Source organism: Trachypithecus francoisi, unplaced genomic scaffold, assembly GCF_009764315.1.
Source record: "Trachypithecus francoisi isolate TF-2019V2 unplaced genomic scaffold, Tfra_2.0 Lachesis_group4, whole genome shotgun sequence".
NCBI lineage: Eukaryota > Metazoa > Chordata > Mammalia > Primates > Cercopithecidae > Trachypithecus > Trachypithecus francoisi.
In genome coordinates, this window is record NW_022681469.1 from 111,920,413 (window position 1) to 111,948,168 (window position 27,756).

Genomic DNA, 27,756 nt, shown 5'->3' on the forward strand with positions numbered 1-27,756 from the left:
TTCATACGCACGCCAGTGGACACTGGTCTGAAGATGTAAATCTTCCCCTTATTCTGAGAGGTTCAAACCCCACTGGTGGAAATTCCTTGTGCTATATGCAGGTGCATTATGGCATCTTGCAAATAATTGGCCAGCTGGCTAGCTAGTCCCCTAGTCAGGTGAAGGATATTTTGCAGCTCCTAGACAATGACCAGTGTGACCAGCTTCTATAGCACCTCCCGAGCATTATGCCAGGGTTTTCACACACATCATTTGCATCCTTACTTTAGTCCCATTTTACAGATGAGAAGACTGAGGCTCAGTAAGGTTAAGAAAGGGAGATTTTAAGCCACATCGGTTGGATCTCACAGCCCAAGCTCTCACGGATGCTTCCTGAGCTAGAGTGTTTTATGCTACATACAGGCGCGGACGTACCCTCTGCTCCAATTTTTCCATCTCCGTCATTATCCGCAGCAGCCATCAAGGACTTGGTTTCTGACTCGGTCAGTTCTCTGGCACCACTCTCAAACTTCTGGAGGAAAAACCTACAGGATAATAAAGATCCATGGGGATTTTCTGAAAGATCATGCATCTCTGTGTTTACACTTTTGTTTTTCCTTTAAGTAAATCATCTGTTTCCAGCACTTGCAATAATTAGCCAAGGTCTTAGCAGAGGTTTCCTTAAGCTGTAGAAACCAATGGTGGGCATTTCATTTTTAAGGGTTTTTTTTGTTTTGTTTTGGTTTTTGGGTTTTTCTTGAGACAGGGTCTTGCTCTGTTACCCAGGCTGGAAGGCAGTGACACCATCATGGCTCACTGCAGCCTCAACTTCCTGGCTCAATCAATCCTTCTGCCTCAACCTCCCAAGGAGCTGGGATGACAGGTGCTCCCCACCATGCCCCACTAACATTTGTACTTTTTTTTTTTTTTTGAGACGGAGTGTCACTCTGTTGCTCAGGCTGGAGTGCAGTGGCCGGATCTCAGCTCACTGCAAGCTCCGCTTCGCGGGTTTACGCCATTCTCCTGCCTCAGCCTCCCAAGTAGTTGGGACTACAGGTGCCCGCCACCTCACCCGGCTAGTTTTTTTGTTTTGTTTTGTATTTTTTAGTAGAGACGGGGTTTCACCGTGTTAGCCAGGATGATCTCGATCCCCTGACCTCGTGATCCGCCCATCTCAGCCTCCCAAAGTGCTGGGATTACAGGCTTGAGCCACCACGCCTGGCCAACATTTGTATTTTTTTGTAGAGACAAGGTTTTGTCATGTTGCCCAGACTGGTCTTGAACTCCTGGGCTCACTCAAGCAATCCGCCCACCTTAGCCTCCCAGAGGGCTGGGATTGTAAGTGTGAGCCACAGTGCCTGGCCCATTTTTAAGCTTTTAGTGTTTTTAATTTTTATTTATTTATTTATTTGAGACAGAGTCTGTCTCTGTCACCCAAGCTGGAGTGCAGCTGCACGATCTCGGCTCACTGTAACCTCTGCCTCCTGATTTCAAGAGATTCTTGTGCTTCAGTCTTCTGAGTAGCTGGAATTACAGGCATGAGCCACCACGTTTAGCCAAAGTTTTAGTTTTTTAAAGTCCATTTCCCAAAGGAAATCCCTTACACCAAAGAATCTTTGCGGCTGGGCGCCGTGGCTCACACCTGTAATCCCAGCACTTTGGGAGGCCAAGGCAGGAGGATCACTTGAAGCCAGGAGTTTGAGACCAGCCTGGGCAACATGGTGAAACCCCATCTCTACTCAAAATACGAAAATTAGCTGGACGTGGTGGCGTGCACCTGTAATCCCAGCTACTTGGGAGACTGAGGCATGAGAATCACTTGAACGTGGAAGGCGGAGGCTGCAGGGAGCTGAGATCACCCCACTGCACTCCAGCCTGGGTGACAGAGCGAGACCCTGTCTCAAAAAAAAAAAAAAAGAATCTTTGCACCTGCAGTCTTCACTGCCCATGTTGAGGGCTTTGCATGGGTAGATGTGTGGTGAACTGACTCATGTCCTTTGCTTTAATGATGCTTGGCTGAATGACCAACACTAAGGCTGGCCATTGAAGAAATACTCAGTATCCTGGCCCCCATTGCACCCCAAGGCCACCCAGCAGTGCCGGGTACCAGACAGACTCAGGACAAAGCTTACTTAAGCTCTTCTTCATCCAGGTACCCACTCTGGTCGTTGTCTATGAACCGGAAAACGTCCTTCACCTGACTGGCTGACATCTTGGAGAGGCCTGACGTCTGGAAGAATTTTTGGGGTTCAAAAGTGTCTGGGTCTAAAGAACAGAGAATGAGTTATTCTGACACTCATTGGATCACATTCTATATTGGGACCAAGGTACTGAAAACACAGATGATTAGAAATACTTCAACAATATCCCTGAGCTACGGGGATGCTCAACTGGTCCAAGATTTTGGGACAGCCGAGACTTGATGGCTCTGTGATGGCATCCCATGTCCCCTCTGCCCCAGCCTTCCCTCCTCCAGCTGGTTTTGTCCATTTCCCTTTTCCCTTCTCCTCTCCTCTGCGCCTCCCCCTCCTCCTGGCCCACTTTACAGGCGGTGTAGCCCAGCCCGCAACATCCCTGGTCTAATTGGTAGGGGGAAATGCAATCACTGGATTTCAACAGGCTAAATGGCCTTTGGCGATTTCTTTCTCTTTTTTTTTCTTTTCTTTCTTTTTTTTTTTTTTTTCTTTCTTTTTTTTTTTTTGAGACAGAGTCTCATCTGTCACCCAGGCTGGAGTGCAGTGGCGTGATCTCGGCTCACTGCAATCTCTGTCTCCTGAGTTCAAGTGATTCTCCTGCCTCGGCTTCCTGAGTAGCTGGCATTACAGGCGTGCACCCCCATGCCCAGCTCATTTTTGTATTTTGGATAGAGACAGGGTTTTGCCATGATGGCCAGATTGGTCTTGAACTCCTGACCTTAAGTGATCCACTGGCCTCGGCCTCCGGAAGTGCTGGGATTACAGGCGTGAGCACCACACCTGGCCTTTCAGTGATTTCTTGCTTTCATGTTTTGTAGGTTTCTTTTGTCTTACAGAAGTGTAATTATGTGCTCAGATCCCAGATCTCTATAATTTTAGTTATCTAATAAATAGTAGTTTTATTCTCCAATTCCACGAACTTTCCAGCCGAGCTCTTATTTATTTATTTATTTATTTAGAGACAGAGTTTCACTCTGTCGTCCAGGCTGGAGTGCAATGTAGTGATCATAGCTCACCACAGCCTCAACCTCCTGGGCTTGAGTGATCCTCCTACCTCAGTCTCCCGAGTAGCTGGGACCACGGGCACATGCCACCATGCCCTGCTAGTTTTTATTTTTATTTTGTAGAGATGGAGCCTTGCTATGTTGCCCAGGCTGGTCTCAAACTCCTGGGCTCAAACAGTCCTCTCACCTTGGCCTCCAAAAAGTGTTGGGATTACAGATGTGAGCCACCATGCCTGGTCTACATTTTTTTTTTTTTTTTGGCAGGACAGAGTCTCACTCTGTCTCCCAGGCTGGAGTGCAGTGGTGCGATCTCACCTCACTGCAACTTCCGCCTCCCAGGTTCAAGCAATTCTCTGCCTCAGCCTTCCCAGTAGCTGGGATTATAGGCGCCCACCGCCACGCCCGGCTAATTGTTTTGTATTTTTAGTAGAGATGGGGTTTCACTATCTTGGCCAGGCTGGTCTTGAACTCCTGTCCTTGTGATCCACCCGCCTCAGCATCCCAAAGTGCTGGGATTATAGGTGTGAGCCACTGCATCTGGCTGCCTGGCCTACATTTAGATTTTGTGTTGCTGGCCGGGCGCGGTGGCTCAAGCCTGTAATCCCAGCACTTTGGGAGGCCGAGACGGGTGGATCACGAGGTCAGGAGATCGAGACCATCCTGGCTAACACGGTGAAACCCCGTCTCTACTAAAAAATACAAAAAAAAAAAAAACTAGCCGGGCGACGTGGCGGCGCCTGTAGTCCCAGCTGCTTGGGAGGCTGAGGCAGGAGAATGGCGTGAACCCGGGAGGCGGAGCTTGCAGTGAGCTGAGATCCGGCCACTGCACTCCAGCCTGGGCGACAGAGCGAGACTCCGCCTCAAAAAAAAAAAAAAAAAAAAAAAGATTTTGTGTTGCTTCGCTGAAGGTGCAAAGCTGTGAGGAAATCCCATCCCGCCCCACGTCCCCTCTACCTTGGCATTCCTGGAGGGCTGCTGCAATGTCGTCAGCACTGAGCACGTCCGTGATGCTCATTTTCTACCTACTTACACAGAATAAACGAGATGCGATAAGCCACAGGCAGGAATGTGCACATCCAGGGGAAACATCTTCTCAGGCCCACTGAAACTGCATGTGTGTCTAGATTTTCTTTTTTCCAATTGAGATGGAGTCTCACTCTGTTGCCCAGGCAGGAATGCAGTGGCACCATCTCTGCTCACTGCAACCTCCACCTCCTGGGCTCAAGTGATTCTCCTGCCTCAGCCTTCCTAGTAGCTGGGATGACAGGTGCGCACTATCATGCCTGGCTAATTTTTGTGTTTTTAGTAGAGACAGGGTTTCGCCATGTTTGCCAGGCTGGTCTCGAGCCCCTGACCTCAGGTGATCTGCCTACCTTGGCCTTACAAGTTGCTGGGATTACAGACGTAAGCCACCGAGCCAGGTCTGTCTAGAATTTTTAAAATGTGATAAGCATGGTTTTGTATTAAGTGACGGGACAGAATATCCAAATTAAAACCAGATACCAAAAAGACCCCAGCCCTTTTTATCTCAGAGCCTTCTTTTGAATATATGCCAAAAATGAAAACAAAAATACATGACCTAAAGAAGGATTCAATTGTTTTCTTATAAAAATTATGCTGACATAATCAGTCATTTCCACAGGCAGCTACAAACCATGTTACAAATGCACTGGCATTTTCCTACACCAGCCCGAGAGATGCAATGTTGCAATTTCCACGTGGGAAGGGATACATTTTGGCCCCTTGCAGACATTCTGCGGAAGAAGGCATGCTATCTGTCCTGAAAGGTGGAAGCAGATGGAGGAAAAGCCCATCTCCCAGAGATTAAAATCCTTCCAGGTGTCAAAGCCATGGGAAAAGAGGAGTCTAAGCACCTAAGCCTAATTCGAATGCATGCAGTGAAGAAGAGTCTGGGGTCTGGTGGGCCCACCAGTTACCACACGCAGTGAAGAAGAGTCTGGGGTCTAGTGGGCCCACCAGTTACTCACTGCACGCAGTGAAGAACAGTCTGGGGTCTGGTGGGCCCACCAGTTACTCACCGCATGCAGTGAAGAAGAGTCTGCGGTCTGGTGGGTCCACCAGTTACTCACCGTTTTAGGCTTCCCCCCAAGAAGAATCAGGAAAAAGAGCTGAAGGAGCAAAACAACAGATGGGCTTTTGCTACCTTGCTGACCTACCTTATATAGGCTAGAAAAAGTGATAGTTACAACCTCTTAGATTTCCTTTTCAAGGATCAAGTGGATGTAGCTCAAATGTCTTGTCTTACTCATGAAACCTCCTTTTTTTTTTTTCTATTTATATCTCAAGGGAATGTGGATGGGAACAGCCAACTGTAAAAACAAAAACAAAAACAAAAAACAAACCTCAACAAACCCTAACTAAGGTCTCAGTTCTGCAAACGAACTCTGTTGGCAAAGTGTGGAGAAGGTTCTGGATGTCTGGTAAGGTGGAGATGGTGGCCTGAACTAAGAGAAACACATACAGGGGTGCTCCGTAAGCTGAAAAGGCGCCCCAGATGTTAGCGGTTACCGTTTGGGGCAGGCCTGTTTTCAGCTTTGGGAACTCTGGGTATGTAGGGCTGACCTCAGTCTGGAGTTGACAGACTCAAAGCCATTGTCACCAAGCGCACACACAGGACTCGTCCGGCACAGGAGATGGGGCTAAGTGATGTGGTTTTCCTACGGACGTCTTGACTTTGACATTTCCCAACTATACCATAAATTGCACACACTCAAAAGGCAAAAAGGGGGAAATCAAGCCAGCATTCCCAGCCCACAAAACTAACATGTTCGGAAAAAAATATTCTGAGGCGGAGGCCAGGACTAGACAACTCAAGGTTTTGTTTCTGTTGTGACAGGGTCTTCTCTGTTGCCCAGGCTGGAGTGCAGTGGCACGATCTCAGCTCACTGCAGCCTTGACCTCCCAGGCTCAAGCAATCCTCCCACCTCAGTCTCCCAAGTAGCTGGTACTACAGGCATACACCACCATGCCTGGCTAATTTTTTAAATATACATTTTTTTGGAGAGACAGGGTTTTGCCGTGTTGCCCAGGCTGGTCTCGAACTCCTGGGCTCAAGTAATTCTCCCACCTCAGCCTCCCAAAGTGCTGGGATTACAGGTGTGAACCGCTGCACCTGGCTTTTTTTTTTCTTTTTTTTTTTGAGGCGGAGTCTCAGTGGCCGGATCTCAGCTCACTGCAAGCTCCGCCTCCCGGGTTTACGCCATTCTGCCTCAGCCTCCCGAGTAGCTGGGACTACAGGCACCCGCCACCTCGCCCGGCTAGTTTTTGTATTTTTAGTAGAGACGGGGTTTCACTGTGTTAACCAGGATGGTCTCGATCTCCTGACCTCGTGATCCGCCCGTCTCGGCCTCCCAAAGTGCTGGGATTACAGGTGTGAACCGCTGCACCTGGCTTTTTTTTTTCTTTTCTTTTTTTTTTCTTTTTAAATTTTCAGCAAACATTTATTGAGCCTTTATATGGCCAGTACTGTGCCAGGCTCTTCTTTTTAATTATTGTGGTAAAAACCACATTAAATGTATAATCTTAACCATTTCTAAGTGTATGTATAGTACAATAGTGTTAACTCTTGGCACATTATTGAACGAGAGATCGCTATAATTTATTCAGTTGGAAAAACGGAAACTCTGTATCCACTGAGCTGCCACCTCTCCCCTGTTCCCCTACCTCCCAGCTCCTGGTAACCATCATTGTACTTTCTGCTTCTAAGAGTTTGACTACTGGCCGGGCGCAGTGGCTCACACCTGTAATCCTAGCATTTTGGGAGGCCGAGGCAGGCAGATCACCAAGTCAGGAGTTCAAGACCAGCCTGACCAACATGGTGAAACCACATCTCTACTAAAAATACAAAAATTAGCTGGGTGTGGTAGCCTGTAATCCCAGCTACTCAGGAGGCTGAGGCAGGAGAATCGTTTGAATCCAGGAGGTGGAGGTTGCAGTGAGCTGAGATTGTGCCATTGCACTCCAGCCTGGGCGACACAGAAGTCTTTGTTACAGCTTTGAGTGCACTATTGAAATTGGAAACAACTAAAATGTGCTTTAGTCGGGAATTTGTCAGACAAATTATGGTACATCCATGCAATGACTTCCTATGTGGCCATTAGAAATAATGAAGTAGGCCGGGCGCGGTGGTTCACGCCTGTAATCCCAGCACTTTGGGAGGCCAAGGCAGGCAGATCACCTGAGGTCAGGAGACCAGCCTGGCCAACATGGTGAAACCCCATCTCTACTAAAAATACAAAATTAGCCAGGTGTGGTGGTGTGCACCTGTGATCCCAGGTACTCTGGAGGCTGAGGCAAGAGGACCGCTTAGAACCTGGGAGGCGGAGGTTGCAGTGAGCTGAGATCTTGCCACTGCCCTCCAGCCTGGATGACAGAGCGAGACTCTGTCTCGAAAAAAAAAAAAAAAGAATCAGCTAGGCACGGTGGCGCATGCCTGTGGTGCCGGCTGCTCAGGAGGCTGAGGTGGGAAGATAGATTGAGGCCGGGAAGTAACAGCTGCTGCAAGTTACAATTGCACCACTGCACGCCGGCCTGGGCGACACAGCGAGACCTTGTCTCAAACTGTCTCAAAGAAAGTTTCTGAAAATAAGTCTTAAGAGTTTTGAATTAGGTTTCTGACATTAAGCTGCCATAGAAACTAGCTAAGCCCTTTCTCTTTCTTGGGAGTGTTTACAATTGTCCACAGAGATACAACATTTTAAAAAAATCTGCTCATTTAAATCAAAGTAGCATATGGGTTAAACCAAGATACTTTTTCTGTTCATGCTCTTTTTCCGATAGAAAATAAAGATACCAGAGACCAGGCCAGGAGTGGTGGCTCATGCCTGTAATCCCAGCACTTTGGGAGGTCGAGATGGGAAGATTCCTCAGGCCCAGGAATTCAAGACTGGCCAGGGTGATGTATTGAGACTCCCATCTCTATAGAAAAATATATTTATTTAAATTTTAAAAAGAGAACATATTCAGTGAACATGTTTTCTGAATCAATGAGGCACTTAAGATGATAACTTGAATTCCAGTATGTGCAATCTGAGCATCAAATATTGATTCAGGCCAGGCACGGTGGCTCACGCCTGTAATCCCAGCACTTTGGGAGGCTGAGGTGGGCGGATTACCTTAGGTCAGGAGTTGGAGCCCAGTCTGGCCAACACGGCAAAACCCTGTCTCTACTAAAAATATAAAAAAATTATCTGGGCATGGAAGCAGGCAATCCAAGCTACTTGGGAGGCTGGGGCAGGAGAATCGCTTGAACCCGGGAAGTGGAGGTTGCAGTGAGCCAAGATCGCGCCACTACATTCCAGCCTGGGTGACAGCGAGACTCCGTCTCAAAAAAAAAATTTAAAAAAATTGATTCACACAAAGAGACAATATTGTATAATTCCACTAATATGAGGTACCTAGAATATTCAAATCGACAGAGACAGGATGGTGGTTAGCAGGGCTGGGGGGAGGGGAATGGGAGTGAGTGTTTAATGGGGACAGAGTTTCAGATTGGGAAGATGAGAAAGTTCTGGAGATGGATGGTGGTGACGGTTGCACAGTGTGAATATATTTAATGCCACAGAACTTCAAAAGGGTTAAGATGGGTCGGATGCGGTGGCGCACGTCTGCAATCCCAGCGCTTTGGAAGGCCGAGGCGGGAGAATTGCTTGAAGCCAGGAGTTTGAGACCAGCCCGGGTAACAAAGCAATACCCCATCTCTACAAAAAAATAATAAAAAAATTAGCCAGGCACTGTTGCATGCACCTATGGTCCCAGCTACTCGGGAGGCTGAGGTGGGAGGATCGCTTAAGCCCAGGAGTTTGAGGCTGCAGTGAGCTGTGATCACACCACTGTACTCCAGCCTGGTTAACAGAGTCAGACCCTGTCTCTCCAAAAAAAAAGAAAATGATTAAGATGGTAAATTTCATATTATGTATTTTATGTTGCATATCATGTTATGCATATGACATATGTTGCATATGCATAGATATGTTATCATATTTGCATATTTATGTCATGTAATGTATATGTATATATTAACAATTTGTAAGCATTGATTCCGTAGTCTTCATTATTTTGGCCACCAATTCCTAATTGCTCCCAGGAAAGAATAGGAGGAAGATGTGGAAGTAGATCGGGTTTTTTTGTTTTTTTTTTTGAGACAGGGTCTCGCTCTGTCACCGAAGCTGGAATGTAGTGGCGTGATCTCAGCTCACTGCAACCTCCAGCTCCCAGGTTCAACAGATTCTCCTGCCTCAGCCTCCCGAGTAGCTGGGATTACAGGTGCCTGCCACCATGCCCAGCTAATTTTTTTTTTTTAATTTTTAGTAGAGACGGGGTTTTGCCGTGTTGACCAGGCTGCTCTCCAACTTCTGACCTCAAGTAATCCGCCCCCCTCAGCCTCGCAAAGTGCTGTGATTACAGGCATGAGCCACCGCACCCAGCCTGGCTGCCACTGTGGGGATGAAACTCTTGAATGCGTGGGAGACCCACCTTCCATCATGTATGATGGGCTACTTGAGAACACAGTGGACCCACTTCCATGTTCTCTCAACAGATGTCACTTCCTAAATATCTCTCAACTTCATCTTCTCTTCACGGATCACTGTCACTACCCGAGCCCAAGCCTCCAGCATCTCTTTTGGGAAGGGAAATAACAATGGTGGACTCCTAACCTTTATCCACTCGGGGTCACCTCCACCCTAGCCAGGTGGGTTTTCAAAAAACCCAAGCATGGCTGGACTCGGTGGCATGCCTGAAATCGCAACATTTTGGGAGGCCGAGGCAGGAGCACTGCTTGAGCCCAGAAGTTTGAGACCAGCCTGGGTCACACAGCAAGAACCCATCTCTACAAAAAATGGAAGTAACTGGGCTGGGCGCGGTGGCTCAAGCCTGTAATCCCAGCACTTTGGGAGGCCGAGATGGACAGATCACAAGGTCAGGAGATCGAGACCATCCTGGCTAACACTGTGAAACCCCGTCTCTACTAAAAAATACAAAAAACTAGCCGGGCGAGGTGGCGGGTGCCTGTAGTCCCAGCTACTCGGGAGGCTGAGGCAGGAGAACGGCGTAAACCCGGGAGGCGGAGCTTGCAGTGAGCTGAGATCTGGCCACTGCACTCCAGCCTGGGTGACAGAGCAAGACTCCGTCTCAAAAAAAAAAAAAAAAAAAAAGGAAGTAATAATTATCCAAACCCCTGGGCTTGAGCGGTCCTCCTGCCTCAATCTCCTGAGTAGCTGGGACTAGAGGCACGTGCCACCACCCCAGGCTAATTTCTAAATTAAATTAAATTAATTTTTTTTTTGAGATGGAGTTTTGCTCTTGTTGCCCAGTCTGGAGTAATGGCAAGATCTGGGCTCACTGAGACCTCTGCCTCCCAGATTCAAGTGATTCTCCTGCCTCATCCTCCCACGTAGCTTGGATTACAGGTGTGCACCACCATGCCCTGCAAATTTTTTGTAGTTTTAGTAGAGACAGGGTTTCACCATGTTGGCCAAGCTGGTCTTCAACTCCTGACCTCAAGTGATCCACCCACCTCGGCCTCCCAAAGTGCTGGGATTACAGATACAAGCCACTGTGCCCAGCCTTCATTTTTAAATTAACTTTTGTAGATTCAGGGTCTGGCTCTGTCATGCAGGCTGCAGTGCAATGATGCGATTGTGGTTCATTGCAGCCTGGACCTCCTGGGCTCAAGCCATCCTCCCTTCTTGGCCTCCCAAAGTGCTGGGATTACAGGTGTGAGCCACCAGGCCCAGCCCCATTGTCCTTTTTTTTTTTTTTTTTTTTTTTGAGACGGAGTCTCGCTCTGTCGCCCAGGCTGGAGTGCAGTGGCCGGATCTCAGCTCACTGCAAGCTCCGCCTCCTGGGTTTACACCATTCTCCTGCCTCAGCCTCCCAAGTAGCTGGGACTACAGGCGCCCGCCAACTCGCCCGGCTAGTTTTTTGTATTTTTTAGTAGAGACGGGGTTTCGCCGTGTTAGCCAGGTTGGTCTCGATCTCCTGACCTTGCGATCCACCCGTCTCGGCCTCCCAAAGTGCTGGGATTACAGGCTTGAGCCACCGCGCCTGGCCCATCGTCCATTTTTATCTTCAGGCTTTCATTGGCACATTCCTTGTCACAGTGTAACTATTCAATGAACACATTTGTGCAATGAATGAACTGGCTCTGAATCTGAATGTCTGCATCTAGCTGTCTCTGCACAGTGATGTGGGGGATGGGGTGGGATCTAGAGTTACGAGCATGTTTATTTATGAATGAGATACTTCTCTAGGATTGGATTTCCTTTCCCACTCACAGACTGAGCAATCATTTGTTAAATAAGTTTACAGTGGGGCATTGGGACAAGCTCCTTCGTGAGTCGAAGTGACTGCTGTTTATAAACAAAGACCGTAAAGTGTCTTAGGGCTGCGTGAAAAGGACAGCTTGTGTGTTTCCCAATGGAATGAATGAATAACAAGGATGGGGGATCCCCAGGAGCACACAGCTCCTGTCTACAAGAGCTGACCTCTCCTGGGTTTACAGTTTTGATTACCCATGGGGCAGGGCAAAATGCATCCCTTGTGACCTACTATGGGTGTGGAAATGGCACAAGTCCCCTAATTACTGTTGGCTCTGTAATCTGTGGGCTCTGGTGCACAGTGAAAATGCAAGTCCTGACGGGCGCCGTGGCTGGTGTCTGTAGTTCCAGCTACTCGGGAGGCTGAGGCAGGAGGATTGCTTGAGCTGGGAGTTCTGGGCTGCAGTGCGCTCCGCCAATTGGGTGTCTTCACTAAGTTTGACATCAATATGGTGACCTCCTGGGTGCAGGGGACCATCAGGTTGCCTAAGGAGGGGTGAACCAGCCCAGGTTGGAAACGGACCAAGTCAAAACTCCTGTGCTGATCAGTAGTGGGATTATGCCTGTGAATTGCCACTGCACTCCAGCCTGGGCAACATAGCAAGACCCCATCTCAAAAAAAAGAAAAGAAAAAAGAAATGCAAGTCCTCTTCTTCAAAGAATTTCAATGTGAGTGCCTCAGCGGATTAAATCAAGTGTGCAGGCTAAGTGCAGGACCCTGAAGACTAGAGGTCTCACACCCATGAGGCCTGCCCTGTTCACAACAGGTTTGTACAACACTGCCCAGTTCACCAATATGATGTCGTGTCATTTAACCGTGGCAACAACTCTGTGAAATATTATTATCGGCCGGGCGCGGTGGCTCAAGCCTGTAATCCCAGCACTTTGGGAGGCCGAGACGGGTGGATCACGAGGTCAGGAGATCGAGACCATCCTGGCTAACACCGTGAAACCCCGTCTCTACTAAAAAATACAAAAAACTAGCTGGGCGAGGTGGCGGGCGCCTGTAGTCCCAGCTACTTGGGAGGCTGAGGCGAGAGAATGGCGTAAACCTGGGAGGCGGAGCTTGCAGTGAGCTGAGATCCGGCCACTGCACTCCAGCCTGGGCGACAGAGCGAGACTCCGTCTCAAAAAAAAAAAAAAAAAAAAAAAGAATATTATTATCCCCATGACGAAAAAGGGAGAGATATCCCAGGTCAGGCAGGATGTGGTGGCTCAAGCCTATAATCTCAGCACTTTGGGAGGTTTGCTTGAAGCCAGGAGTTTAAGACCAGCCTAGGCAACAGCATGAGACCCCTATTGTCAGGCCTCTGAGCCCAAGCCAAGCCATCGCATCCCCTGTGACTTGCAGGTACACACCCAGATGGCCTGAAGTAACTGAAGAATCACAAAAGAAGTGCAAATGCCCTGCCTCGCCTTAACCAATGACATTCCACCACAAAAGAAGTGAAAATGGCCGGTCCTTGCCTTAAGTGATGATATTATCTTGTGAAATTCCTTTTCCTGGCTCATCCTGGCTCAAAAAGCCCCCCCACTGAGCACCTTGTGACCCCCACTCCTGCCCGCCAGAGAACAACCCCCCTTTGACTGTAATTTTCCTTTACCTACCCAAATCCTATAAAACGGTCCCACCCTTATCTCCCTTGGCTGACTCTCTTTTCGGACTCAGCCCGCCTGCACCCAGGTGAAATAAACAGCCATGTGGCTCACACAAAGCCTGTTGGTCTCTTCACACGGATGCGCATGACACCTATCTCTTTAATTTTTTTTTTTTTTGAGACAAAAAGAAAAAGGAGGAGGAGGAGACAAAGCCAACACATATAAAGGGCACATTATTATAAAATTGTTTAAAACCAGTGATAAAGAGAAAATGAAGATCATAAAGGCAGCCAGAAAAAAGAGACACAATATGTTCAGAGGAACAAAGATAAGATTGACATCAGACTTATCTTTCTTTTTTTGAGATGGGGTCTTGCTATGTTGCCCAGGCTTGTCTTAAACTCCTGGGCCCTGAGTAGCTGGGATTACAGGTGCACACCACTGCGCCCAGTGACATCAGACTTCTGATCAGAAACAATACAGGCCAGAAGGCAGAGGAGGAATTTTTTTTTAAAGAACAGCAAGAAAAATGAACAAACTAACTATTGTGGATGGACACAAAGATTTTGTTTCTCTTCCCAATTGGAAATCACCTCAATGTCCAATGTGCGGGGATTTGTTAATTGATGGGCCATAAAAAATAAAAGGATAGTCTAGAAGTCTGTTTAATGATATGGAAAAATATCCACCATATATAGTAAAGTGAAACAGGCACTATGCTCAATGTATTTTGTAAATTAGAAAATATATATTTACAGACACAGGACGGCGGTTATAGTGACTGAAACTTACACAATTGTGGGAGTGGGTTACATGGTAACCAGTGCCAACCTCCACCCTCCACAGATATTTCTTCTTGCCCACAATAAACTGGAACTAGGCAGGGAGAGGAATTTTAGGAAATGCAGTCCCAGTTTTGCTAAATTGACACAATACAAATCCACCACATATCAGTAAAAGGCTACAGAGAAATTCACCCAGATGGTTTTAGCAGTAATTACTGGGAGTTGAGTGGGTTTAAATTCTCAGTACACAGGTCAGATGTGAGAAAATCAAACAACACATTTGGTTTTTTAATATAATAAGTCAATCTAATTTTCACTCCAATCCCTCCCATCCTGTCAAGGAGGTAGGAAATTCACCTTCCTCCCTGCTTCCCTCCCTCCCTCCCTCCCTTCGTTCCTTCCTTCTTCCCTCCTTCCTTCCTTTCTTCCTTCCCTCCCTCCTTCCCTACCTCCCTTCTTCCCTCCCTCCTTCCATCTTCCCTCCCTCCCTTCCCCCCTCCCTCCCTCCCTTCCATTCTTCTTTCCTCCCTCCCTCCCTCCCCGCTCCTCCTTCCTTCTGTCCTTCATCTCATTCTGTTGCCCAGGCTGGAGTGTAGTGGCACAATCATAGCTCACTGTCACCTTGAACTCCTGGGCTCAATGGCTCCTTCTCACCTCAGCCTCTCAAGGACCTGGGACTACAGGTGCACACCACCACACACAGCTAATTAAATTTTTTTTTTTTTGTAGAGATGGGGGTCTTGCTATGTTGCCCAGGCTGGTGTTCAACTCCTAGCCTCAAGTAATCCTCCTTCTTCAGCCTCCCCAAACACTAGGATTGCAGGCATGAGCCTCTGCACCTGGCAGAAAAATACTGGACTTTTGTACAAATACCTATACTATTCATGAATAAACTTTAAACTGCCCTGAAATGATGGGACTGAAGTGATTAAAATCTTTATCCAAATGAAAACAACTATATTATTATCAAGAGTGTGGCATATTTGACCTACATCTAGATGTGTATATGCATTTTCTTTTCCGAAAATGAATAAAATAACAAAAGATTTCAGTATTGTTGTTATCTATTTATTAAATACCCAGTTAAACTCACTGTTTCTAAATGCACAAGGTATGTGTTGCCCAAGTCCAGAACAGTCCGGAACAGTCCAGAACAGTTCTCTGGGGCTTCTAGGTCACAGCTGAGCATGTTTTATTTCCTGAATTTAGTGTTCTCCCATCGCTAGAGGTAATTCATGTTTTTTAATTAGGTTGGTGCAAAAGTTATTGTGGTTTTTGCAATTATTGCAACCATAATATAATTTTGCAATTATAACTTTTGCACCAGCCTAATAAAAAAACACCTTGGCTGACAAGCTATGGGAATGGTATGGCCACCAGAAATGACCTTCATGGTGTTCTAAAAAGCAGTGGCTTCCAGTTCAGAATGGGTTTGCTGCTCTCTGTCTAATGAGTTGGGGTTCTCTTTTCTCCTCCACGTTCTAGGGTTTTGATGCCTCTTAGCATCACCAGCTCTCATTTGGGGAGCAATTATGAATCGTTAGTAAAAGTTCAACTCTTTTAAGGAGCAAAACCAGCAAGAAAATTCAGCATGTCCCGGTTTTCTAGACAGCACGCTCGAAGACCACACCCAGGTGCTTAATAATTTAGCCTTTTGGGCAAAGTTCTCATTAGTGTAGATCGAACACATGAATAATGCAGGCGTTTGTGAATCACACTGCTCGGCGGTGCCGCACTGGCCAGGAAACACCTGAAGCAGTTGCAGAGGGGCTCAGGGTGACCAGATCTGGTAGCTGGGTCATGATGACACCAAACTTGGTTAATGGGAATCCCAGGTCATATCCGATGGTGTCAAACTCAGCCGCTGCCTGCTGTCTTCTGCAGGTGTTTCAAGTCAAATGTCTCATGCCAGTCAAAATTCCTGCCAGGATTCAGACTCTATTTCCCTAGTTCTCTCTCTTTTTTTTTTTTTTGAGAGGGAGTTTCGCTCTTGTTGCCCAGGCTGGAATGCAGCGGCATGATGTAGGCTCACCGCAACCTCCGCCTCCCGGGTTCAAGCGATTCTCCTGCATCAGCCTCTCGAGTAGCTGGGATTACAGGCATGCGCCACCATGCCCGGCTGATTTTGTATTTTTAGTAGAGATGGGGTTTCTCCATGTTGGCCAGGCTGGTCTCAAACTCCTGACCTCAGGTGATCCGCCTGGCTCGGCCTCCCAAAGTGCTGGGATTACAGGCGTGAGCCACCATGCCAAGCCTATTTCCTGAGTTCATTTTTCCTCTTTTTTCTTTTCTTTTTTTGTTGAGACAAGGTCTCCCTCTGTCACCCAGGCTGGAGTGCAGTGGTGCGATCACAGCTCACGGAAGCCTCAACCTCCTAGGCTCAAGTGATTTCCCCCACCATAGCATCCCCCGTCACCAGTAGCTGGGACCGCAGGCGCACACCACCATGCCTGGCTAATGCTTTATTTTTTGTAGAGACGGGATCTCATCATGTTGCCCAGGCTGGTCTGGAACTCATGGGCTCAAGCAACCCTCCTGCCTCGGCCTCCCAAAGGGCTGAGATTTCAGGAGTGAGCCACAGCACCTGGCCCCCTCTTTTCCCCCCTTGTTCCCCAGATCATTCTTGCATTCCTGATCTCCTTCTCAAACCCCAACACGTCTTCATCCTCAGCCGATGACCTTGCTTCTTCTTAACTGAGAAACTAGTAATGACGGGAGAAGAGTGTCCCCAAGTTCCCTAGATGACATCGTCCCTCTCCCAGCCTCTGCATCCACTCACTCTGCCTTCCTGCTTTAGCTATAAAATGAACTAGCAGGTCGGGTGCGGTGGCTCATGCCTTTAATTCCAGCACTTTTGGAGGACGAGGCAGGCAGATCATGAGGTCAGGAGTTTGAGACCAGCATGGCCAACATGGTGAAACCCCATCTCTACTAAAAATACAAAAAATTAGCTGGGCATGGTGGTGCATGCCTGTAATCCCAGCTACTCAGAAGGCTGATGCAGGAGAATAGCTTGAACCCAGGAGGTGGAGTTTGCAGTGAGCTGAGATCATGCCATTGCACTCCAGCCTGGGTGACAGAGTGAAACTCCGTCTTGAGAAAAAAAAAAAAAAGAACCATCCACATGCTGTCTAAAACCAGCCCCTCCACCATCTAAACTGGATGCCATTCCTGCCACCCTCTCAAGCACATCTCTCCACATACTCTCCCCTCCCTCTCCCGTGCCATCAATTTCTCTCTCCCTAATAGATCTTTGCCATTAACATAATATTAACCGAAAAAGGGACTGAGGCAGGAGTCCCCATTGACTGAGGTTGATGCAGCAGTTTGAGGACATGCCAGGGAGGAACACCAGCCACGGGAGCATCTGTGATCTGTGCGTTTCCAGAGAGGGTTTGGGAACTTCACTATTTAAAGGGGAAAGAGCAAGCAGGAGGGATAAAGGAAGGGAGGGTAGGCAGAGAGGCAAATGGTCACATTCTCTCCAGGCTCTGATTAGCGATCAATAAATCTACATTTTACATGTCAACGAGGCATTCGTCTCCAGCTCAGGAAATCTACATTTTACATAAGGTAAAGTAAACATGTGAAAAAATGAGTAAAAAGTCAACGATGCATTCATTTTGAGCTCAGTAAATCTACATTTTACATAAGATAAACAAGTGAAAAGAGTGAGGAGTCCACGGTGCGTTCCTCTCAAGCCCAGTGAATCTACATTTTACATAAGATAAACGTGTGAAAAGAGGCAACGAGGAGTCCATGGTGCGTTCCTCTCAAGCCCAGAGAATCTACATTTTATATAAGATTAAACATGTGAAAAGAGGGAGTAAAGACTCCGTGATGTGTTGATCTGAAGCCCAAGTGAATTTACATTTTACATAAGATAAAGTAAAGGTGAAAAGGAGTAAAGGAAAGACTCCGTGATGCGTTCATCTCAAGCCCAGTGAATCTACATTTTACATAAGATAAACATGTGGGCCGGGCACAGTGGCTCAAGCCTGTAATCCCAGCACTTTGGGAGGCCGAGACGGGCGGATCAAGAGGTCAGGAGATCGAGACCATCCTGGCTAACATGGTGAAACCCCGTCTCTACTAAAAAAAAAAATACCAAAAAAACTAGCCGGGCGCGGTGGTGGGTGCCTGTAGTCCCAGCTATTCGGGAGGCTGAGACAGGAGAATGGCGTAAACCCGGGAGGCGGAGCTTGCAGTGAGCCGAGATCCGGCCACTGCACTCCAGCAGCCTGGGCAACAGAGCGAGACTCCATCTCCAAAATAAAAAAAAAAAAAAGATAAATATGTGAAAAGAAGGAGTGGAGGAAAGAGTCCATGATACATTTATCTTGAGCTCAGCAAATCTACATTTCATGTAAGATACAGCAAACTTGAAAAGAAGTAGTAAAGAGTCTGTAATGCATTCATCGTAAGCCCAGTGAATCTACATTTTATATGAGATAACATGTGAAAAGAAGGAGTAGAGGAGTCCATGGTGCGTTCATCTCAAGCCCAGTAAATCTACATTTTACATAAGATAAAGTAAACATGAAAAGAGGGAGTAAAGAGTCCGTGATGCATTCATCTTGAGCTCAGTAAATCTACATTTTACATAAGATTAAACATGTAAAAAGAGGGAGTAGAGGAGTCCATGGTGCGTTCATCTCAAGCCACCGTGAGGGCCCAGTGGCACACACCTGTCGTTCCACCCACCCAGGAGGCTGAGGCAGGAGGATCACTTGAGCTCAGGAATTTGAGGCTGTAGTGTGCAATGTTTGTGCTTATGAATAGCCACTGTACTCTAGCCTGGGCAACATAGCAAGACCCTGTCTCTAATATTTTCTTTTAATTAAAAAAATAGGCCGAGTGTGGTGGCTAATGCTTGCAATTTCAATGCTTTGGGAAGCCGAAGCAGGACGATCACTTGAGCCCAGGAGTTTGAGACCAGCCTGGGCAACATAGCGAGACCACGTCTCTAACAACAACAATAAATTACAAATAAATAAATAAAACCACAATGAGATGCCAATACCCATTAATGAAAATGTCCAGAATGAGGAAGGCTGACCCATGCCAAGCATTGGCAAGGGCATGGGAGGAACTGGAACCCTCCTTCCCCGCTAAACTCACTTTCCTCAGAATAATAAATGCATTGCTCAAGTACTGAGCAACTCTCTTGGCTCTCCTTCCACTCTTCAACATGTTTTCCTTCCTGAATGTAAATTTTTGGAAAACACAGTGGAAGTGTCGATCATATGACCCAGATTCCAACTTCCTCCCCAAGAACTAGGTTTTTTTTTTTCTTCTTTTTTTTGAGACAGAGTTTCGTTCTTGTTGCCCAGGTTGGAGGGCAATGGTGCGATCTTGGCTCACTGCAACCTCTGCCTCCTGGGTTCAAGCCATTCTCCCGCCTTAGCCTCCCGAGTAGCTGGGATTACAGGCATGCAGCACCAAGCCTGGCTAATTTTGTATTTTCAGTAGAGACAGGGTTTCATCATGTTGGTCAGGCTGGTCTCAAACTCCTGACCTCAGGTGATCCACCCACCTCAGCCTCCCAAAGTGCTGGGATTACAGGCGTGAGCCACCGCCCTTGGCCAGAACTGGGATTCCTTTTTTTTTTTTTTTTTTTTTTTTGAGACAGAGTCTCGCTCTGTCGCCCAGGCTGGAGTGCAGTGGCCGGATCTCAGCTCACTGCAAGCTCCACCTCCCGGGTTTACGCCATTCTCCTGCCTCAGCCTCCCGAGTAGCTGGGACTACAGGCGCCTGCCACCTCGCCCGGCTAGTTTTTTGTATTTTTTAGTAGAGACGAGGTTTCACCGTGTTCGCCAGGATGGTCTCAATCTCCTGATCTCGTGATCTGCCCGTCTCGGCCTCCCAAAGTGCTGGGATTACAGGCTTGAGCCACTGCGCCCGGCCCCAGAACTGGGATTTTTAAAGGACACCTCCGTCCCATCCTGCTAAAAACCAGCCACAACTATAACCACCACCACCTGTGGTGCACACGTTTGGTGTCAGCATTAGTGAGCCACCTCCAGGCTACCACATTTGAGGACTTCTTGCCAAGAAGTTCTCCAGCAGTTTTCACCCAAAACCTGTTCTTGCTGTTTTTGCTATCTGGCCAACTCTGTGGTCACTAAATCAATGTTTCAGTTTTTGAGCAGGGACAAAAAAAACAAAAACAAAAACAAAATCGGGAGAGCCCAAACTGCTTAGGCACGTGTGAAATGCTATAGCAGAAAAGAAACAAAATGCTACAGGATGCTGATTTTTTCATGAACAAGAAATGTGAGCGGCTCCGTCTCAACTTACGGATGAGCTGGAGGCAACATTTAATGAAGAGTTAAGTGAGTTAATTAAGGAGAAATTGCAACTAAACCCCACATAATGAGAGAACCAGCATCTCTGGCTCCAGGGTCCCGTATTTTTGTCTGTCTGCACTTGTCCATGATGTGGGTTCTCTGGCGGGGCAGGGGTCTACCTGTATTGGTCAGAAGTCCCCAGGAGATTCAGACCCCAGGAAAAACCATCCAATAAAAAAACACTGGCCGGGCGTGGTGGCTCAGATTGTAATCCCAGCACTTTGGGAGGCCGAGGTGGGTGGATCACGAGGTCAGGAGATCGAGACCATTCTGGCTAACATGGTGAAACCCCGTCTCTACTAAAAAATACAAAAAATTAGCCGGGCGTGGTGGCGGACGCCTGTAGTCCCAGCTACTCAGGAGGCTGAGGCAGGAGAATGGTGTGAACCCGGAAGGCAGAGCTTGCAGTGAGCTGAGATCCGGCCACTGCACTCCAGCCTGGGTGACAGAGCGAGACTCCGTCTCAAAAAAAAAAAAAAAAAAAGCTTCAAGACCTGGGACAGATGTCAAAGTTGAATTCAGAGGATTGTTCCAAAGCCTCAAGAACGCTCATGTTAGCTGGGTGCAGTGGCTCCCGATTGGAATCCCAGCACTTTGGGAGGCCGAGGTAGGATTGCTACAGGCCAGGAGTTTGAGACCAGCCTGAGCAGCATAGTAAGACCCCATGTCTACAAACATTTAAAAAGTTAGGTAGGCAGCCGGGTGCGGTGGCTCAAGTCTGTAATCCCAGCACTTTGGGAGGCCGAGACGGGTAGATCACGAGGTCAGGAGATCGAGACCATCCTGGCTAACATGGTGAAACCCCATCTCTACTAAAAAATACAAAACACTAGCCGGGTGAGGTGGCGGGCACCTGTAGTCCCAACTACTCGGGAGGCTGAGGCAGGAGAATGGCGTGAACCTGGGAGGTGGAGTTTGCAGTGAGCTGAGATCCGGCTACTGCACTCCAGCCTGGGCGACAGAGCGAGACTCTGTCTCAAAAAAAAAAAAAAAAAAGTTAGCTAAGCATGGTAGTGCATGCCTGTACTTCTAGCTACTTGGGAGGCTGGGGTGGGAGGATTCCTTGAGCCCAGGAATTCATGACTGCAGTGAGCTACTATTGTGCCACTGCACTCCAGCCTGGGTGACAGAGCAAGAACCTGTCTCCAAAAAATAATAATTTAAAAAAACCCTCATGTTCTTATCTAGATATGACCTTGAATGGACAGAAAGAAGCTCAGGAGACAGGAGATCCCATCCTGCCTTTGGCTTTTCTAGCTGTCTGACCTTGGGAAATTGACTTAATCTCTTAGAACATCAGTTTTCTTATTTTTATTTTATTTATTTATTTATTTTTTGAGAGATAGAGAGTCTGACTCTGTCGCCCAGGCTGGAGTGCAGTGTTGTGATCTTGGCTCACCACAACCTCCACCTCCTGGGTTCAAGCAATTCTTGTGCCTCAGCCACCTGAGTAGGTGGGACTACAGGCCCATACCACCATGCCCAGCTAATTTTTGTATTTTTAGTAGTGATGGGGTTACACCATCGCTGCATTTCTTTTTTTTTTTTTTTTTTTTTTTGAGACGGAGTCTTGCTCTGTCACCCAGGCTGGAGTGCAGTGGCCGGATCTCAGCTCACTGCAAGCTCCGCCTCCCGGGTTCACGCCATTCTCCTGCCTCAGCCTCCCGAGTAGCTGGGACTACAGGCGCCTGCCACCTCGCCCGGCTAATTTTTTTTTTGTATTTTTAGTAGAGACGGGGTTTCACCGTGTTAGCCAGGATGGTCTCGATCTCCTGACCTCGTGATCCGCCCGTCTCGGCCTCCCAAAGTGCTGGGATTACAGGCTTGAGCCACCACGCCCGGCCCATCGCTGCATTTCACCTGGCCATCGTTAGCCAGGCTGGTCTTGAACTGCTGACCTCAAGGGATCTACCCACCTTGGCCTCTCCAAGTGCTAGGATTACAGATGTGAGCCACCATGCCCAGCCTGATGTCAGTAAATTCTTTTTACCAACCCTGCAATCGACCACTTCCTGGTGCTGGGGCTCTGAGACCTTGCTCACCTCAAGTGATCCACCTGCCTCGGCCTCAGAAAGTGCTGAGATTACAGGTGTGAGCCACCACACCCAGTGAGTTTTCTTTTTTCTTTCTTTCTTTCTTTTTTTCTTTTTGAGATGGAGTTACGCCCTTGTTGCCCAGGCTGGAGTTAAATGGCACGATATTGGCTCACTGCAACCTCTGCCCTCCAGGTTTAAGCGATTCTCCTGCCTCAGCCTCCTGAGTAGCTGGGATTACAGGCATGTGCCACCATGCCTGGCTAATTTTTGTATTTTTAGTAGAGACAGGGTTGCATCTTGTCGGACAGGATGGTCTCGAACTCCTGACCTCGTGATTCACCTGCCTCAGCCTCCCAAAGTGCTGGGATGACAGGTGTGAGCCATCATACTTACCCGTAACATGCTCACATTTTCATTTACCTTCTTGAACATATCAAACAGTTGTAGTAGCTGTTTTAATCTCTTTATTAATTCTATCTTTGTCATTTCATTTCATTGGTTTTTCTCCTCTTCCTGGGGTATAATCCTTGCTTCTTGGCATACCTGGTGATTATTATTTTTTAGAGACAGGATCTTGCTGTGTTGCCCAGGCTGGAGTGCAGTGGCGCCACTATAGCTCCCTGCAGCCTCAACCTCCTGGGCTTCAGCGATCGTCCCACCTCAGCCTCTCAACTGGCTGGGCCTATATGTGTGCATCCCCACCCCTGGCTAATTTTTTAGTTTTACTTTTGTAGACATGATGTTGTCCAGTCTGGTCTTGAACTCCTGGCCTCAAGCTGTCCTCGTGCCTCAGCCTCCCAAAGTGCTGGGATTATAAGTGTGAGCCAACACTTCCTACCATGCCTGGTAATTTTTTACTGGACACCAGATATTGTGAATTTTACCTGGTTGAGCGCTGAATATTCTTCTGTTTAAAAAATATATTCTTGAGCTTTGTTCTGGGACATGGTTAAGTGACTTGGAAATAGCATAATCCTTTTCTTTCCTTTTTATTTTTGAGAGGGAGTCTTGGTCTGTCACCCAGGCTGGACTGCAGTGGCACAATCTCAACTCACTGCAACCTCTGCCTCCTGGGTTCAAGGGATGCACCCACCTCAGCCTCCCAAGTGGCTGAGACTACAGGTGCGCACAACCACGCCTGGCTAATTTCTGTATTTATAGTAGAGAGGGGGTTTCACCATGTTGGCCAGGCTGGTCTCAAACTCCTGACCTCAGGTGATCCGCCCGCCTCGGCCTCCCAAAGTGCTGGGATTCCAGGCATGAGCCGCAGTGCCCAGACACGTGATCCTTCTGAGACTTACAGAACTAGAGCAACCCTTAGTCTGGGGCCAATTCTGCCGCCCCACGAAGGCAATGCCCCTCTGAACGCGTGACTCAATGCCCCATGTATTGTGAGGCTTTTCACTTTGCCTGCTGGGAACATGAATGGTTCCCCAGCTTTTTGTGGGCTTTGGAATTATTCTGCCTGTTTCTATTGTGTGATTCTTCCCCCTGGTCTTGCTTGGGTGATTTCCTCCCGTGCGTGAGCTGATTCAACTCAGCTCCAGAGTCAAGAGGTATCCTTCGCAAAGCTCCAGAGTTTGTTTGTTTGCACATCTCTCCCGCGGGATTCCATCCTGCAAATTCCAGCTGCTTTGGCCTGCTCAAACTTTTTAATTTTTTTTGGAGACAGAGTCTTGCTTTGTGGCCCAGGCTGGAGGGCAGTGGCGTGATCTTGGCTCCCTGCAACCTCCACCTCTCAGGTTCAAGTGATTCTCGTGCTTCAGCCACCCAAGTAGCTGGATTACAAGCATGCACCACCATGCCCAGCTAAATTTTCTGTATTTTTAGTAGAGACAGGGTCTCACCATGTTGGCCAGGCTGGTCTCAAACTCCTGACCTCAAATGATCCACCCACCTCAGCCTCCCAAAGTGCTGGGATGACAGGTGTGAGCCACCGCACCTGGCCAGGCCTGCTCACACTTTCAGCTCTGTCTCCTGCACTCAGGGAGACCACTGGGCTCTGTCTGGCTGCCCTCCTTCCACAGCACGTGGAAACGTTTGCGTCATTGGTTTCTCCTGTGCCAGGGATCACGGTCTTTAGTGCTGCGTATTGACTGGTGTCTAAAAACTCCCTTTTCGTATGTATTGTACAGTTTTGTAGGTATTTAAGGCCAGAGGGTTAATCCATCTTGGCCATAAGTTGGGGAAGTCTCCACAATTTTTAAAACATTTTGGGAGGCTGAGGTGGGAAGATTGCTTGAGGCAGGAGTTCGAGACCAGCTTGAGTAACTCAGCAAGACCCCCTCCATCTCTACAAGAAAATAAAAATACTAAAATTAGCCGGGCGTGACAATGTACGCCTATAGTCTCAGCTACTCGGGAGGCTGAGGTGGGAGGATCGCTTGAGCCCAGGAGATCAAGGCTGCAGTGAGCCATGTTCACACCACTGCACTCCAGCCTGGGTGACAGAGTGAGACCTTGTCTCAAGAAAAAAATAAAACATTTTAAGTTCCTGGAAGGATGAGTTAAAGGCTATATAAAGAATTAAAGTTTTTTAAAAATCACATTCCCAAATTATTGGTCAAAAGGGAGCAGTTGGCCAGGTGTGGTGGCTCATGCCTGTAATCCCAGCACTTTGGGAGGCCGAGGCATGGATCACCTGAGGTCAGGAGTCTGAGACCAGTCCGGCCAACATGGCAAAACCCCATCTCTACTGAAAATACAAAAATTAGCCGGGCGTGGTGGTAAGCACCTGTAATCCAGCTACTCAGGAGGCTGAAGCAGGAGACTCGCTTGAACTAGTGAGGCAGAGGTTGCAGTGAGCTGAGTCAGCGCCTCTGCACTCCAGCCTGGGTGACAGAGCAAGACTCCATCTCAAAAAAAAAAAAAAAAGGCCGGGCGCGGTGGCTCAAGCCTGTAATCCCAGCACTTTGGGAGGCCGAGACGGGCGGATCACGAGGTCAGGAGATCGAGACCATCCTGGCTAACACGGTGAAACCCCGTCTCTACTAAAAAAATACAAAAAAAATTAGCCGGGCGAGGTGGCGGGCGCCTGTAGTCCCAGCTGCTCAGGAGGCTGAGACAGGAGAATGGCGTAAACCCGGGAGGCGGAGCTTGCAGTGAGCTGAGATCTGGCCACAGCACTCCAGCCTGGGCGGCAGAGCGAGACTCCGTCTCAAAAAAAAAAAAAAAAAAAAAAAAAAAAAAAAAAAAAAAAGGAATTAAAGCTTTTGGTGGCTCACGTCTGTAATCCCAGAACTTTGGGAGGCTGAGGTAGGCAGATCGCTCAAGCTCAGGAGTCCAAGACCAGCCTGGGCAATGTGGTAAAACCCTATCTCTACAAAAAATTAAAAAATTAGCCAGCCATGGTGGCTCACACCTGTAGTCCCAGCTACTCAGGAGGCCGAGGTGGGAGGATCGCTTAAGCCTGGAAGGTTGAGACTGCAGTGAGCCCTGATTGTGCCACTGTACTCCAGCCTATACAACAGAGCAAGACCCTTCCCAAAAACGAAAACAAACTGCTGTTTCATATGTTTTGTACAGTTGTAGGTATTTAAGGCAAGAAGGGTTATCCATCTTGGCCATAAGAAGGGAAGATGTCCACAATTTCTGTAAACATTTCAAGTTCCTGGAAGGGGAAGTGTGGGTTAGAGGCTATAATAAGTATTAGGGTTTTTGATAATAAGAAAAAATGAGCTAAGCATCGTGGCTGTAATCCCAGCACTTTGGGAGGCCGAGGTGGGTGCATCATTTGAGGTCAGGAGTTCGAGACCAGTCTGGCCAACATGGTGAAACCCCATCTCTACTAAAAATACAAAAAAAATTAGCCAGGTGTGGTGATGGGCGCCTGTAATCCCAGCTGCTCAGGAGACTGAGGCAGGAGAATCGCTTGAACCTAGGAGGAGGAGGTTACAGTGAGCCGAGATCATGCCATTGCACTCCAGCCTGGGCAACACGAGCAAAACTCCATCTCAAAAAAAAAAAAAAAAATGCATATATGTGTGCATGCAACAGAATACAGAATATTTATTTCCAGAGGAACTCTGGCTTCTCCAGGCTCCTCGGTTTGTGCTTCCTTGTGGGCATGAATTATGCAGCTACCTCTAAATGTCACCAGAGGAAGGCACGTTGGAGGGAATAAAAATCCCAGAATGAGAACCACAGCACCGCGGCAGACGGCCAGAGCATGAGTGAAAAGCACCGTGTCAAACACAGAAGAGGGTTTTGTTTTAAATCACGACATCTAATGGCTCATACCTGCAATCCCAGCATTTTGGGAGTCTGAGGTGGGAAGATGGCTTGAGTTCAGGAGTTGGGGACGAGCCTAGGCAACATAGCGAGACCCTGTCTCTACCAAAAAAAAAAAAAAAAAAGTTGGGTATGTGGCATGCATCCACGGTTCCAGCTACTCCGGAGGCTGAGGCAGGAGGATCGCTTGATCCCAGGAGTTTGAGGCTGCAGTGAGCTCTGATCACACCACTGCACTCCAGCCTGGGTAACAGAGTGAGACCCTGTCTCAAGTAAAAAATAAAATTAAATAAAAAATAAAATAAAAATAAATAAATAAAATGAAATAATAAAATAAAATAACATCAACCCACAGAACCCAAATCTTCCCCCAGGGTAGAGTGACGTCCTCACTGAAACTAATATGACCATCAGCAGCCAAATTAAACGTGGGCCAAGGGGAGAGTGCATGAGGAAAGATTCGGTTATGCTTGGGGACTTGGACCAGTTTAGTTAAAGTCGATTTTTTTCAGATTTTTCTTTCCCAAAGCTGGTTCTGGAGCGGAGTTCAGGAGCACGCTCTTCACAAAGAGGCTCTCGGTGGGTCGGCCCTGCTGGGCGGGATTTCATTAACGTCACCAACCTCATTCTCCAAGATGCTGAATATGCAGCGTTGATCAGCGAACGAGATCCTCCGTCTCGTGAAGTCAGCTTTCTGGTGAAGGAGAAAAGAAACACAAATAAACAAGCAAATAAACATCCGAGGTGGAAACAAGATGGCGTGAGGGTCAGGTTCCTTGAACTCACGTTCTTTTTTTTCTTTTATTTTCTTTTTATTTTCTAAGACAGAGTTTTATGCTGTCGCCCAGGCTGGAGTGCAATGGCACGATCTCAGCTCACTGCAAGCTCCGCCCCCCAGGTTCAAGCAATTCTCCTGCCTCAGCCTCCCGAGTAGCTAAGATTGCAGGTGCACACCACCACACCTGGCTAATTTTTGTATTTTTAGTAGAGATGGGGTTTTACCATGTTGGTCAGGCTGGTCTCGAACTCCTGACCTCAAGTGACCCACCCACCTTGGCCTCCCAAAGTGCTAAGATTAGAGGCGTGAGCCACCACACCTGGCCAAGCTCACGTTCTTGAGTCACCTTGGAGATTTCATCATATGTGTCTGAGGCCGGGTGCTATGGCTCACACCTGTAATCCCAGTAATCCCAGCACTTTGGGAGGCTGAGATGGGAGCACTGCTTGAGCCCAATAGTT

General features: G+C 47.8%; 1 protein-coding gene across 1 annotated transcript; it reads right to left on the reverse strand.

Moving 5' to 3' along the window:
* Positions 1-307: 307 nt before the first annotated feature.
* Positions 308-27,211, reverse strand: LOC117072205 (putative oncomodulin-2). The gene is made up of 4 exons (XM_033192120.1): positions 27,140-27,211; positions 4,133-4,200; positions 2,112-2,244; positions 308-524 (listed from the first exon to the last, which is right to left on the reverse strand). Exons 2-4 carry the CDS (start codon positions 4,191-4,193, stop codon positions 308-310), a joined length of 411 nt encoding a protein of 136 aa, XP_033048011.1. The 5' UTR covers positions 4,194-4,200; positions 27,140-27,211.
* Between the last annotated feature and the right edge of the window lie 545 nt (positions 27,212-27,756).